We start from the raw sequence: 14,616 nt of genomic DNA on the forward strand, positions 1-14,616 counted from the left end.
CTGAAATGTCTCCTGCAGATGTTGACAGCGCTGAGGTATGCAGAAAACCCGACAGGACGCGGTCTGTCTGTGACAGCCGGCAGGGGCGGGACAAACGTGTGAGTGACGTGGCGGAAAACCCAATCATGTAATTGTGTTTTGATTTGTCACCCAATCAGGACGTGTTAGGCTGTCCGACAACTTGACTGTGAGAGCCGAGGCGAAGACACAACAAGGAGGATATCCGTGGAGACATCTGAACTATTTGAGTCTTGACAGCTTTTGGTTTTAAAATAATACCTCAATGAACATCACAGAAGCACGAAGCAATGTAAAGAGGGTAAGTTTGAAAAGTTTAGGAGCGACTGACCTGTTAGTCTTACCCAGTGTTCATCTTTGTTACATTGTACGCACCAGCTCATGAAATTGTTGTTGATATTTCAGCTTTTGGATAATTATTTGTCAGCTAACAGACTGGCAGAATAGCAGACTCGCCTCTTAGCTGTTTCTTTACCGTTCAACCCTCCTGGGGCCAAGCAGCCACTCTGCCGAGGTGTCCTTGAGCAACCGTATAAACCCTCACTTGCTCCTACCTGTGGAGTAGACATGCAAAAGATTCATTTCATGCAAGAATGAAGCCAGAGGAGCCACCAGCCACCCTGCAACCTCTTCTCACTATAGACAGAGTCAATACGAGCCAGATAGTCATAATTGTAGTTGCACATTGTCTTAATAGCTGTCTGTTTTTTTTTTAAATTCTCAGATGAATTTCCAGATGCAGAGACACACACCTGAGCCCTGTGTGAAGAAGACCTGAGGAGGAGATGATACCAGATCCCACAGCTGTAGCTGCGTCCAGGCCCTCAGAGCAGGAGTAAGAATCTCTCCGGAAGTCATCTGCTTAATTGACAGTGTCCTTAAAAAATCATTTTTCTTTTCTTTTCTTGTAATCTATCAATTTCATGTTTTTGACTTTCCAGGAAGAACTCTCAGGGTGAAGCACACTCCTCCCGGGCTGTCAATCATTCAGAGGATGAGTCCGGGAATGAGAACAGACAAAAGAGCGTGGTAGGTGTTATTGATGATGTTATAATGGGGGGAAAAAAGGCTTTTGTTGATGCAGAGTTTTCTTTTTGTCATATATGATTGTAAACTGAATATCTTTTGCTTTTTGCACTGTTGGTCAGAGAAAAACAAGGTCTCTGGGATTTTATAATTTTTTATAATTTTTCATTATTTTATAACCTTTTGTACAGACAAGAAGATTAATAATAATTGGCAGATTAATTGATCATGAAAATAATCGTTAGTTGTGGCCCTTGATATTTTCAGATTTATCATTATTGTTAATCTCTCTCATTGATAGAGCTTCAACTTCAATTTAATAATTGATAATAAATGAAGAAGAGACATCATTTCTTGAAAGCTATTTCACCAAGTGCTGCTCAAGTGTGATGGAGGTCAGTATCACCCAGGTGGAGGAGGGAAGTGTCTAAGTGGCTCGCTTGAATTTGCACCTTGATCAACAAGAGACTTTGGCGATGACACAGACGAGTCTGCCATTCAGAAATACATTTGTAATTTGGTCTGTTCAAGATGCGCTGGTGAAAAATCATTCATATAGTAATGTAAATAATTTAAAACATCCACAGTTTATCTATTTACATCCCTTTCCGTCATGTTTTCGAACCCCACAGAGAAGAAGGAAGAGAACACACAAGGGCTTAGAGAATGTCAAGCGCAAAAATGCCAAAGCCAGCCGCAGCAGTGTTAGCAGAGCAGGTGGCAGCCACAGCAGACGGAGGCATGTGGAGGCTGTCACCCTGTTCGAGGTTATCACCATGGGCAGAAGTGCCATGCAGGTAAAATTAGATAGACTTTGTAATGGATAAAGTAGTAAACAGTTTACAAAAAGAATGAGCCCATATCCTATTTATAAAAACACCTGAGTGTACTAGCTTGGATAAGCTGATATTACCTGGTATATTTTGATGTGGGAAGGTGATGCCGTAGTAAGTCTCATTTTCAGAATATGAATAAAAACTCATTGACTCTGTTGTGATGTCTGAGCAGGCGGTGATTGATGATTGGATTGAGGCATATGTGACAGACAGAGACACGTCTCTCCTCGATCTCATCAGCTTCTTCATCCAGTGCTCTGGGTGCAAAGGCAAGCAGTCATCACACACACACACACACATATACACACACATGCAGAATACAAAGAATTGCGTCTATGTTTCCCTTCTCTCTCTTTTCCAGGTGTGGTCACAGCAGAGATGTGTCAGAGCAGAGAGGACAGTGATGTCATGAGTAAGATGGTGGAGGAGTTGGATGAGGTAAGAGGTCTTCAATCTGTATTTCTTCCCCCTTTGTGTGTGTTGCATCAGTTTTAATGCTTTGAACTGAAACTGTGTAATGTTGTGTGTTTCAGGTCGCTGGTCTGCAGTACAAGAAGTTTCTGGCTTTTCCATGGATCCTCACAGTCACATGGCCAATGGATATGGTCGGTTGTCCCTGCTTACTGTACTATTACAGTCATGTAGATAGTATTTCATATACATATCATCTTCCAGTTATTGAAGAGTCTAATATCTAAAGCACCTTTTTGCAAAATAATTTCTTCAGTTGGAGATAAACATATTATTTGTTTTGAATAATTGACCCATGGTGTGTCTGAAATCAATTACTGATTCACTTATTCTCTACTCTCTACACGATAAAATTCCACTGGAGCACTTATTAGTGAGTAGTATCTGACAATTATGGATTGCTAATAATTTTTGGATGTTGTAATGTCACATAATTCATTTATACATCCATCAGGAGAAAAAGCATAGAATTGCACTGTGAGTGTTTTTGCAAAAAGTTGCGTATTTTCTATGGATGCAAATAGAATTCAGCCATGTAAATGGTTAAAAGCTCTAATGTATTCAATTTAGTGTTTTAATACCTTATACAGTGTTGTTTAAAATACTTAATTTATTCAGGAGCTTCCACAAAAACTTTTTCTGAGAATTGCAACTGGCTCCAATCTTTGCTCCTCATCGGCTCCTCTATTTCAATTTATGACATTAACATTTTCCAAATATGTACTTTTACATAAACGTTACAATTCAAGGAGGGAAATATTCCAGATCATTCCAGTTCTCATTATTTCACTCAGATTCACTCTTCATTCTTATTCAACCAGACATTCATGTAGTCTTTATCTTCACAAACATCTGGCAACCAGAGGTCAATATTCAATCAGATACAGGGGTCCAAATTTATAGAAATACTGTTCTCATCATGTTAAAATGTCTTCTTCCTTTAAGAGGATATTTTAAAAAAGGCTTTAATTTTGGTTTTATAAAGACAAAATGTACAGTGCTCGTTCTGGTTCAGCTGAAGCTAATATGAGGTAGTATGAGGATGATATATCTTCTAGTGTTATGATCCCAACAAGGAAACACTGTCTGGGGGAAACACAAAGAGGGAATCTTGTACTAAAAACACGGTAACTTTGGTTTAAACGACTGAGTAATCCCTCCTTTTGTTATGGCTCGGACCAATATACAGTTTAAACAAGAAAGGTCATGTCAGGGAAGATGCTCTTTAAATTCATTGAGGCCATTGCTGCTTTTTAAAGTGTTTTTCTCTCTTTTTCCCTTCCTCTCTACTGCAGGACAGTGTGGAGTATCCTCTCATACAGTCCGGACCGTACGGCCGCTGGTTTCACTCTGAGTTCTGTGACTTTGTATCGGTGCTGGTGGCTCAGTGTCAGCACAGCGTCATCTTTGACAGTTATCTGATGAACACCCTCATCTCACTGCTCACTGAGCTGTCCAACTCGTATGTACGAGCCTTCAGACACACCTGCACGCTGGCAGGTAAGCGATAGAAAACATACCCACACTCAGATACATAAGTATATTCAATAAACTAATCTGTACCTTGGGTTTTAATCTGGGGGTCCTTGATAAGCGGTGAAACTGCTGAGCTCTCTGGTGAGTGTGGCTCTGAGCCTGAGCGTCGGCATTGAAAACAGTCAGAAACTGCAGGCGGTGCAGAAGACGAAGACCATGAGGCAGAAAAGCACGCCCCAACTGGAGAGAATACAGAAGAAGATCACAGAGGTAAGACCCGTTGTACACGATACCTGTGTAGAAAGAAGTAAGACACATCTTACTCACTGGGTGCCTTTACTAATGTCCTTAAGCTGCAGGAGAAGAAGGCAGAGATAGAGGGCATGATGGACATCATCTTCAAGGGAATTTTTCTTAAGCGATATCGGTACATTCACCTGTTTCTCTCATAGTGTTGGTTTCAACATAGCTTTAAATCTAATTCGGTTTGGAGCTGACTTTGTGTGTGTGTGTGTGTCTATACAGTGATGTGCTTCCAGAAATTCGCTCTCTCTGTATGGAGGAGTTGGGTTTGTGGATGAAACTCTACAGCTCTGTATTTCTCAATGATAGTTACCTCAAATACATGGGCTGGATGATGCATGACAAGGTAAACAACAACAAAGACAAACTTATAAACATAAACGTAAAAATAATAACAATTTTGATACTTTTGTGAATAATATTTTTTTGAGAATGTTGGCTGACTGCTGTGAAACTAGTCATCATAACTAGAAATGTTTTATCTTTGGCCTTTCTTGTAAAATTGAAAACCAGCTAAAAACTATATACACTATTTATCTTTGACATGCGTATCATTTTCCAGATACCAGATGTGCGTCTTAAGTGTGTGTTAGGTCTACAGGATTTGTATGGAGATCCTCTGCTCCTGCCTAAACTAGACCTGTTCACCAGCCGCTTCAAGGTAACCACTTCTCTTTAAAGCTGCATTAACTGATTTTTGGCCACTAGGGGGCAGAAAAACATAAACAATGACAATAATTACGGGCGTAAAACAAAAACAATGAGCTAAAATAGGCTAAAAAGAGCTGAGGAGGTGGGTGCTGTGTTTTTGATGCTGCACGCAATTCTACAAACACTACTTTCACATTCCACAGAGTTGATTCAATGTTAATGTTATTCAAAATGATAATTAATACAGGTTTAAACAGAAATGTTTGTGTAAGTGTACATGTTCATGTGTGACGTTGACTGTCTGACTGCTCCAGGACCGGCTGATCTCCATGACTCTGGATAAGGACAATGAAGTGGCTGTGCAGACCATGAAACTGCTGGTGCTCATCTCCAAGTGAGTTACCAGCCTGTTTGTTGTTAGCATCCTTTTTAAATCATTATTTTTTTCCCACCATTGTTCTTTGCATCAAATTCCTTCTGACTCCTCAGAATGTCTGATGATGTGCTCAGTCCAGAGGACTACAAGCAGCTCCTCCAGTTTGTTTATTCCTCGCAGCGCCCTCTTGCAGCCACCGCAGGGGAGCTGCTCTTCTCAAGGTATGTCGATTTCCATCACTTCAAAAAAAAAAAGAAAAAGTCATTATTATTTACCTGGATATTGTTGGCCTCTTTCAGGCTTCTCAACACCTTTGCTCCTGCAGCTGATAATCAGGATGGAATGAATGAAGAGGAGGCTCATAAAGAGCAAACATTTGCCAGACTGAAGGCTCTGCTGCAGTTCTACCAGGACTCTGAGGTGAAACAAACTGGCCCTTTCAATTCAAGGGATTTATTTTGGCAAAGAAAAACATTTGAATGCACTTATGATATAGAGGGACATGTGGTATGTTTAGATCACAACAGTATGTGTGTTTTGTACATGATTGTAGCAGGTGGAGACAGTGTTTATATGGCATTAACATGTTTTTGTGTGCCTACAGCTGCACAAGCATGTGGTGTACTTAGTGGACAGTCTGTGGGACTGTGGTGGAGCACTGCTGAAGGACTGGCCCACACTCACATCTATACTGTTGCAGGACCCTTCTTCTCAGAGCCCAGGTTAGAAAATGTGTGTATGTGTGTGTTGGTGGTGGTGAGGTAGGCAGGAGTATACTGGAGTTTCTCAGTTGATTCAGTTCAAATAATTTTTCCCGCAATATTGTTGATGAGTGCAGACATGCACAAACATTCTGTTAAATCTAGTGTTTATTGAACATTTCTGATGCTACAGACATGTAAGACCATGTTAATAAGAAGAGAACAGTTGGAAGAGTATAACAATGCACACTGAGGTTAGCGACAGACAAAGACATGGGTGATTAGTCTCCACTGAAGTGAAGTATATTCAATAAATGTAAGCCCATGAAGACAGGAGATAGGACAGGATCACCAGCTGGTGGAGGATCGGCCCTCTCAGTTGAATCACTGCTGACATCCTAAAGATCATGGATGGTGGTATGTTGTCCAATAATAGGTCCGAAAGACAAAATGACAGGATCACGATGATGTTTAAAGAGCAACATCCAATGATGAAGTGACTCAAGGAATGTGGCAGAGAGATTAATGGCCAGACAGGTTGACAGAAGGATTTGTGAATGAGAAGAAGTTTAAGCATAGGAAACGAGAAGAGAGAGAAAATCATAACATACCACTCCTAGTTATTATTATTATTCAAAAACCTTATCATTCATTTTCTGTTCATCTCTGGGGGAGATTATATCACATGCATTAAGTCTACAGCAGTCATCATCCTATGTGTGTGTGTGTGTGTGTGGGCAGAACAAGCAGTACTTGTGGAGATCTTGGTGGCGTCGGTGCGTCAGGCATCAGAGGGACCAGCACTGGCGGGGAGGAGCGGAGCCAAGAAGGTTAGTGGGACATACAGTACTGTATGTTCCCATGTATGAAACATTTCTGATAAAATCTATCTATCTACTGTCACCTGAAATCTGATGTGATAGAAATACTGAGCCATGCAGGTATTGAATTATATTTTACAAATGAGTGTTGTAGAGGAGTAGAGGAGTGTGAGGCGGGTCTTGTCTCGAGCAGTAGAGTCGTGTTTATTAGGCTGCAGCTGGGAAAACTCACATAAATGATGCAAGAGAGGAGGAGACAACATATTAATATAGTTAGATCAATATAACTATAACTATGTAGAGTCACAGGAAAGGTTTTAGCCCAGGCTCTAGGGAATGTTAAGGCATAATATTATAGGATAATAATTCATAGAAAGATAATACTTTCCACAATTGAATTAAATGTTCCTCCACAGTGAGTATATATGTGTCAATATGTGTTTTCACCACCAGGTAATGAGTGCCAGAGAAAAGAAAGTTCAGATTGATGACTGCTCTAAGCTCACTGAACATCTCCTCCCGGTGCTTCCAAAGTTACTGTCCAAGGTATTTAGTCTACACACAATTGTTATTATAATGTTTGTCAGTTTCATTTTGTAACATTCACACCTCTTTGTAGCACAATCTCTGACGTTCTTTGGTGTTGATGCAGTTTTCAGGTAGCCCGGACATTGTTGCCTCCCTGATGAAGATCCCTCAGTACTTCCTCCCAGAGTGTCCCGAGGCTGAAAACACGCAGGTCTGCATCCAAAACTTTCAACTTACACAAATACTGCTGCGGAAAAATGAACGGGATGACACTCTTAGCTCATCTTTAGTTAATTTCTTTGTCACCAGCAGCTCTGTAGTGTTGGACCAAAGAACTGGAGCCATGAAATCAAACTTAAGTGTAATGTTTTAATTGAGAATGTATTACTATTATTATTACTGGGCCACTGTTATCAATGTGAGTAGTTTAATTAAATAGTTAATAGTTATAAATGTATTATTAAAATAAAGGAAAAATGCTGAGAACATTGTGCATGCCTCAAGGCTGCGCTGGGCAGATTTTTAATGGTGAAATTATGACTGGAAACATTACTTAGTATTCATGAATTGTTAAAATTCTCATTTAGTTTTATGTCAATCAGCTAATTGTTTTAGCTCCTTGACATTGTCATTATTTGCACAAATTGGTATTAGCTTTTGGGTACAAATATTCAAAGTAGTAGGCGTGTCTCTGATCCTCTTCCTCAGGTGGCATCCAGCCTGATGGCAGAGATGGGAACAGTTCTAAACCTCCACTCGGACCCTGCTGTCCTGGAGGCAGCGGCCCGCACGTACCTCAGTCTGTGTGGGGAGGAGACAGCCTGGTGCTCCATGGCTCAGACTGCCAGAGACACCCTGGTCCAGGGCTGGGTGGACCAACTGACAGCACTGCTGGAGGACTCAGTCAAGGTGAATTATACTATATGGCCTAAATGTATGTGGACAGTTTTTCCATGTTTTTTGTGTTTTTCATGGTTTGGGCTAGAAACCTTAGTTCCGATTAAAGTAAATGTGAAAAGGCCTTAACCTGTGATTAGGGGTCTCTAGCAGACATTACTTTACATTAAGATGTCACAAGCGAAAAAGGTTTGGAACCACTGGTATAGAGGCATGTCAAACACTCAAGGATGCAAAGAATGAAGAACTTGACTTGACAAGATGATTTATTATTTCCTGTTCTTACCTCTCTGTCACAGGATGACAGTTTCTCTGCTGACGAGGAGAAAACAGGAGAAATTTTAGCCACACTGAAGAAACTCAGAGCTTTCCACAAGTACGATTTGACAGCTGTTCAAAATGAAATGTGAAATGTGAGCTTAATATTCTGCCAGTGATTTATTTATTATTTATTTATGTATTTATTTGCTGTACACACCTGTGTCTCTCCATGTTGTGATAGCTGTCATGACCTCTCCCGGTGGAATTTGTTTGACCTGCTGTCCCCTCTCCTGTCAGCGGAGAGCAGCCAGGGAGGAGCGCCGCCTGAGGTACCATCACTGCCCTCTCTCCAAGTTTAGCACCTGATAATTCCTGATAACTTTTTTAAAAATCACATATTCTCATATATCAACAATGACCTCAAGTTTTCACTGTCTTTCTATTTTAAGTTTACTCAGTCTCTTTCTCTTTTTTCTGAAGGTGCTACTGGAAGTACTACAGTGTCTGTGTTACTCCATGCTCTGGTCTCTCAACACGAGCGGTGAAACTCTAACATCCAAAGTGAGTTACCTTTGATTTACCTTTCAGGCTGAAGCTGAAGCTTTTAACTAGTGCAACTATGACAATTTAGCAATATGACTATAAAAAAGTTTGTAAGAGATTTTGAAAAATTGCCTAAAATATTGATACCTGTGTATTGAACAATTATAAGTATATATTCTACTGATAAATATTCACATCTTAGTTCACATCTTATGTTTTTTATTTTTGTTTGTACCATCTGTGGCGTTGATTTTAATGCATTATTAGTGGAGATTAATTAAAATAGTTATGTGTTCCCAGCCCCACAGTGATAGTAGAAGGAACTTAAAGTCTCAGGTACCAACAATTACAACCAGGCAGTGCAGCGACTCACATATCAGAACTTCAGCAAAGAAAGTGTCAAGTAAACAGGAAGAAGGGTGATGCAGATGACACATGAAGAAAAGAGGGGGAGATGACTAATGAGCAAGAGAGTATAATGTTTGTTACAATTTCAGCCCACCTGTTCCTCTCTAGAAAGCTTGTACATTAACCAAATTTAATGCAAAATGCAGCACAGTTTGTCAATCATCAGTTTTCCTTGCCCTAAAGCCCTGTGTGTGTGTGTGTGTGTGTGTGTGTGTGTCTCAGGATAAGGCTGTGGCCCAGAGGCTCCAGCTGCGTCTGCTCAGTGAGAGGAGTCATCACTATCTCTCCCACCCTGACCACAGTGTGAGGCTGCAGGTCAGACAGGAAGCACAGACTCTTGTTTTTATCGTTGCTTGCACCGTTTTCATTTTCTTCTTGCCTTTCTTACATCCTTTCATTCTTCTTAGGCTTTTCTGGGTGTCTGTGATGTCCTGACAGCTCATTCCTACCAGTTACACGTGTGGGATCCTTCCTGCTGCGGTCCACTGCTCTACACACCCAGTCCCAAACTGCAGAGGGCGCTGTTGACCTTTGTATGCGGGCACGTCTTTATTGGCGCTGACTGTGACAGCCAGAGCAGTGGTGAGACCTGGGCATACTTACCTGAATATTTGTTTTTCCACTTACTTAACCTTCCTGCAGATCTTTATCTACATAGAGTTCAAAACTTAAGAATAAATGCAATTCCTACACAGTATTTTTGTGTAGTTGAGGATACTTTTAAAAAAATTGTATATTGTATGTATTGTGTATTTTTACCCTTTTGCAACAGACAACTAAGGTCCCTCACTGGATTTGAACCAGGGACATTGTGATTACGGTTTATGGTATGTGTCATAACGAATGGTTTCACAGCTGCACTGCAGCGGTGTGTTTGACAAACACATATAACCAGGCAGTGTGTGAGACACTCAGGAGAAAACATGTTATGATATTGCACAGTAGATGGCACTCTCACTCTGTCAGAGCATCTTTTTTCGGCCGTTCGGTGCTCTGAGGGAAGAATTGATTCAGTGTAGCAGCTCACTGAGGTAAAAACATGCAGGTATTAAATGCACAGCCACATATTTGGCTTAATAACTCACTGCAGAGCTGCCTGCTGACTGTAAATGGGCTCTGATTTACAACCTGACCTGACAGTTGACCCTCAATTACAAAGGAAACCATGTTAATATCCTCAGACTGAAACTGGGTTGACTAATTTGTGTGAAAGGATGTTGTAGTTTGTTATGAAAAGTGATGCAGCCTTTAAATGGATGACTTCAGTCTGCTCCTGTCCATTCTAAAATGAAGAAAACAAGAAAGACATGTTGGAAATACATAGTTGGCATTCTCTTTATAAAGTCCTGCAGGTAAACTTATGAATTCATTCATGGCTGACTATAAGTAAAACATTTTATTATCCTTACAATAGCTTCAACTTTCAGAGACTTATTGCATCCAAATATGGGGTAGTCCAGAGAAGTCAATAACTGTCCTGGTGGGAATCTCTTAAATGTTCAACCAAATACAATATGGGACTATTGGTTTTTGAACATGTAATAAAAAGCTATTGTTTTATTGGATTTGCCTGGTAACAGTTTTGTTATATAGACAGTGTTTTCTATTAGCTGCTGGATCAAAGATCACTCGGAGGGCAAGGGCAGAGAGTTAAATCATAAAATCAGGGCAATCTCTTTCCGTGAGAAAATTCCATTAACTCTGGCTCACCTCGGAGCCTATTTTATTAGCCTTGTGAAAGATTGAAGCCACATGGTGTCACAACCATAACTCTACTCTTATGTTATCTTTGATTTCCACCTGCTAAAGCCATTGTCCTGAAACTAACTAAAACTAAAACACTCTTTCCCGCCTCTGCTTTGTTCTTTTCTCTCTGCTATATGATTTCTCATGATTAATCGCTCCTCTTACTGTTCCCCTGTCCCCGTCTCTCGCTCTCGACCACTTCACATCCAACCACGCGCTTCAACTCCATCTGGCTCCCTCAGTCAGTGAAAACTCTGAAGTGGAGAGGCTGGAGGACCTTCACAAACGAAGAAATCTGCTCGTGGCTTACTGCAAACTGATAGTACATGGAGTGCTGGAGATGAGCATGGCAGCTGAGATCTTCATGTATTACATGAAGGTAAAGGTTAACTCCTTAAAGAAATAGTTTGACCCTTTGGAAAATACACTTATTTGCTTTTGCGCTTAGAGTTAGATGAGGAGAAGGAAACCTCTCTCATATCTCTTCATCCAATATAAAGTTACAACCGGATGTTAGCTTAGATTAGTTTAAAGACTGGAAACAGCTAGCCTGGCTCTGTCCAAAGGTAACAAAATCTGATATTGTGATACCTGAAAACATGATATCTTGTTGGCGCAGTGACTTCCTGGGATTTCCGCTGCTGGCAAGACCTCATCGAAGAAACAGTCCCACACATAACCCTATGTAAAACCATAGCTTGTAGTTTTTACACTTATGTTTTGGGACAGATTAAACAAAAGAGAAATCAAGTGTTAGTCAGTGAGCTTTAGAGGTGCTAGTAGGCAGATTTTGTTACCTTTGAACAGAATTAGGCTAGCTGTTTCCCCCCGTTTCCTGTCTTTGTGCTAAGCTAAGCTAACTGACTTCTGGCTCCAGCTGACCCCAGCTTGTGCTCGAGTCACAGCACTAATCATGAAAATTTTCCGAAAAATAATTAACCACCAATCTTTGAAAAACCCAGAAAATCGCTGAACAACAAGAACAACTTGCATGAGAAGATGCACAACCTGGAGCTAGCTCCAACAGATATGTCTGAATGTGGCATCAATCATTTCATCTAACTGTTGGCGGGAAAGCGTATTTTCCAAAATGCAAACTATTCCTTTAATGTTTGTATTTCCTACAGATCTCTGGCTGGAGTGTCTAATATTATTTTCTTCCTCTTTGTTGGCAGCACTATAACGACTTTGGAGACATCATCAAAGAGACGATGTACAGGACCAGACAGATAGATAAGATAGAGAGCGCTCGTACGCTGGTGCTCTGTTTGCAGCAGGTACACTGAAGTCAGGTACACATCCTAAAAAATACACTTCAACAGCTGACAGATGCTGATGTGCATTTCCCCTCGTTCCTCAGCTGTTTGTGCGTCTCAAACGGGAGCAGGAGAGTGGAGGGAGGCCTCAACCAGGAGTCCAGACCTTCACCAGCATCAAGGAGCTGGCCAGGCGCTTCGCCCTCACGTTCGGGGACCTTGTCAAGTTTCGTGAGTGTGTTGTCATGATCCACAGGTCAGCACGGGCTCTTGTTTCTCTCGATGTGAATGTGTTTTGGTGGGTTTTTGTACCTAAGGTTTGTGTGATACTGTGTGCAGGAATGGCATAGAATTTGTGTTCCAAGAGTTCAGCCAGACCCCAGAAACGCCCACACCTCTGTACCTCTCCTACTTGACCATACTCAGCGAGTTCTCCAGCAAACTGCTCAAACCAGACAAGAAGACAGTGTGAGTGCTGCATGCAACATACAGTACATGGCTCGAAACAAGCTTTAAAACATCCTAAATATGGCCTTCTGAAGTTTCTTAAAGTGTGTTTGTGTCTATGCAGGTTCTCCTACCTGCAGAAGCACACTGCAGAGCATATTGTAGACCTCAGGGAGGAGTGCTGGCAGCCACTTATCTACTATCGAGCTTCCCTATTGGCTGCCGCTGAAGGGGAGGACGCTGTGTCCTACGTTAGCTCTGATAGGAAGCTCAACCCACCCAGTCGCTCTCCCTTCTCCAAACAAAAACTAGAAGGTACTGCCCTAAACAAGAAAGTCAAACACAGATTTATGTTGTTGCTACCAGCTGCATCATGTGTGTATCTTTCTTGTTTTAAAAGGAAGCAAGTCTCCCTGTCCGTTCAGCCCAGTCGAGTCCAAACTTAGTAAAGTCCAAAGATCCAGTTTTAGTCTAAGGTGAGGCTCAGGGATTATTCCTCACATTCATATCATTATTCATTTTAAAAACCAGCTGCAAACCAAGTCTTATTCATTTTGCTCACATTCATTCCTGTACCCTCATCTAACTCCTCAGCCTTCAAGAGAAGACAACTGATACGGATCCATTTTCTGTCCCCGTGGAACCTCCTGCAAGAAGACTGACCACTGAGGAATCTGTCCTCAGCACCGGCAACGAGGTGGATGATGACACTGTGGAAGTTGAACTTTAAGTATGAGGAGGTCGTGGAGAATTGGTGCTCCTGTCAGGACTGGAAATCACAAAATCTGAGAAAAATGGATTCCTTTTTTTGCACCTTGTAACTAGTGTCTTTGGTGTTCTGACGCCCACATATCCCAGTATCCAATTTTTGTACGTTTCCGTAACATATCTGGCAATATTCTATATTTTTCTTGTTGCCAAAAAAAATCCCAAACCAAGTCAGTGAATGTTATTCCTCAAACAAGTATTGCCTGTGTAGCCAAAGCTTGATATAGTTTATTCCTCTGTGCCATAAACTTTGATTGTTGCTCAGAATGTAATAAAAACACATAAATGAGACACTGTTGCACTCGATGACATGTTCCTTCCTTATGATGAACATGGGCAATGTAGTTTATTTTGAGTCAATCTCACATACACCGACTAAACTGATAATAACACCAAATGTGTATTAATTCACAGGCGAAAATAGTCCCCATGAAATGCATTACTTACTCCTGTTTTAGTTACATTTGCTAAATACTACAGTATCAAGCTGTTTTAGGAAATTACTAAACATTTAAAAACATGCAATTATAAATGTGCGTCTTTTCTAAATAGTGATGACTTAAGTAGGGACCAACCGGCTTGTAGCTGAGTGCCAGAGACAGGGTATGGAAGTCAGAAAGTGCTAAGAAAAGGACTAATGCACTGTTGGTTTTAGTCTTTTCATGGGATTTGTTGACAATACAAAAAATTGAGAATAATGCCTCATCCTTTAAAGAATGCCAGATTACATTTGACTAAGGTCATGTATTTTATTCACAAAACACTTTGATTTGTGGACCAACTGTATTAGTATATGAAAAGATGTTTTCCCCATATATAATTTTATACTGTACTTGAATGTAACATTAAATGATACATATTTTTCTTTTTTTGCTTGGCCCTGCGATCACACTCTGGTCCAAGATTTATTGCACAGTGTGAATTAAAAATTATGCTTTATTGTCCTGCCTGCCACTTTATTATTATTGCTCCTTATAGGATATTATTGGGTTAAGTTTTGCCAAACACTGCTTATATATTTAATGTTATTTAATTTAAATAAAAAAGTTTAAACAATCATGTCTCCCCAAGCTGTTTCCTTTA

The 14,616-nt window shown here is 40.6% G+C and overlaps 1 protein-coding gene across 3 annotated transcripts; it reads left to right on the top strand.

Annotated features, from left to right (window-relative positions):
• The first annotated feature begins 172 nt into the window (after window positions 1–172).
• On the top strand, window positions 173–14,589 carry si:ch211-269e2.1 (cohesin subunit SA-2). Of its 3 annotated transcripts, none has more exons than XM_044366452.1 (32): window positions 173–319; window positions 743–853; window positions 960–1,047; window positions 1,677–1,841; window positions 2,053–2,149; window positions 2,242–2,318; window positions 2,414–2,485; window positions 3,647–3,851; window positions 3,946–4,097; window positions 4,181–4,254; window positions 4,353–4,476; window positions 4,693–4,791; window positions 5,096–5,175; window positions 5,271–5,378; window positions 5,457–5,577; window positions 5,762–5,879; window positions 6,600–6,688; window positions 7,133–7,225; window positions 7,332–7,418; window positions 7,916–8,116; window positions 8,404–8,480; window positions 8,607–8,694; window positions 8,846–8,926; window positions 9,539–9,631; window positions 9,724–9,898; window positions 11,305–11,441; window positions 12,238–12,339; window positions 12,423–12,574; window positions 12,658–12,786; window positions 12,890–13,080; window positions 13,166–13,241; window positions 13,360–14,589. In XM_044366452.1, the coding sequence occupies exons 2-32, from the start codon at window positions 804–806 to the stop codon at window positions 13,493–13,495; spliced, it is 3,537 nt and encodes a 1,178-aa protein (XP_044222387.1). In that variant the 5' UTR covers window positions 173–319; window positions 743–803; the 3' UTR covers window positions 13,496–14,589. The 3 variants fall into 3 exon arrangements, with proteins under 3 accessions (XP_044222387.1, XP_044222388.1, XP_044222389.1); XM_044366453.1 differs by having other exon boundaries at window positions 4,187–4,254; XM_044366454.1 differs by lacking the exons at window positions 173–319; window positions 743–853 and adding an exon at window positions 1,346–1,439.
• Window positions 14,590–14,616: the final 27 nt, after the last annotated feature.

This window comes from Thunnus albacares, chromosome 11, assembly GCF_914725855.1.
Source record: "Thunnus albacares chromosome 11, fThuAlb1.1, whole genome shotgun sequence".
NCBI lineage: Eukaryota > Metazoa > Chordata > Actinopteri > Scombriformes > Scombridae > Thunnus > Thunnus albacares.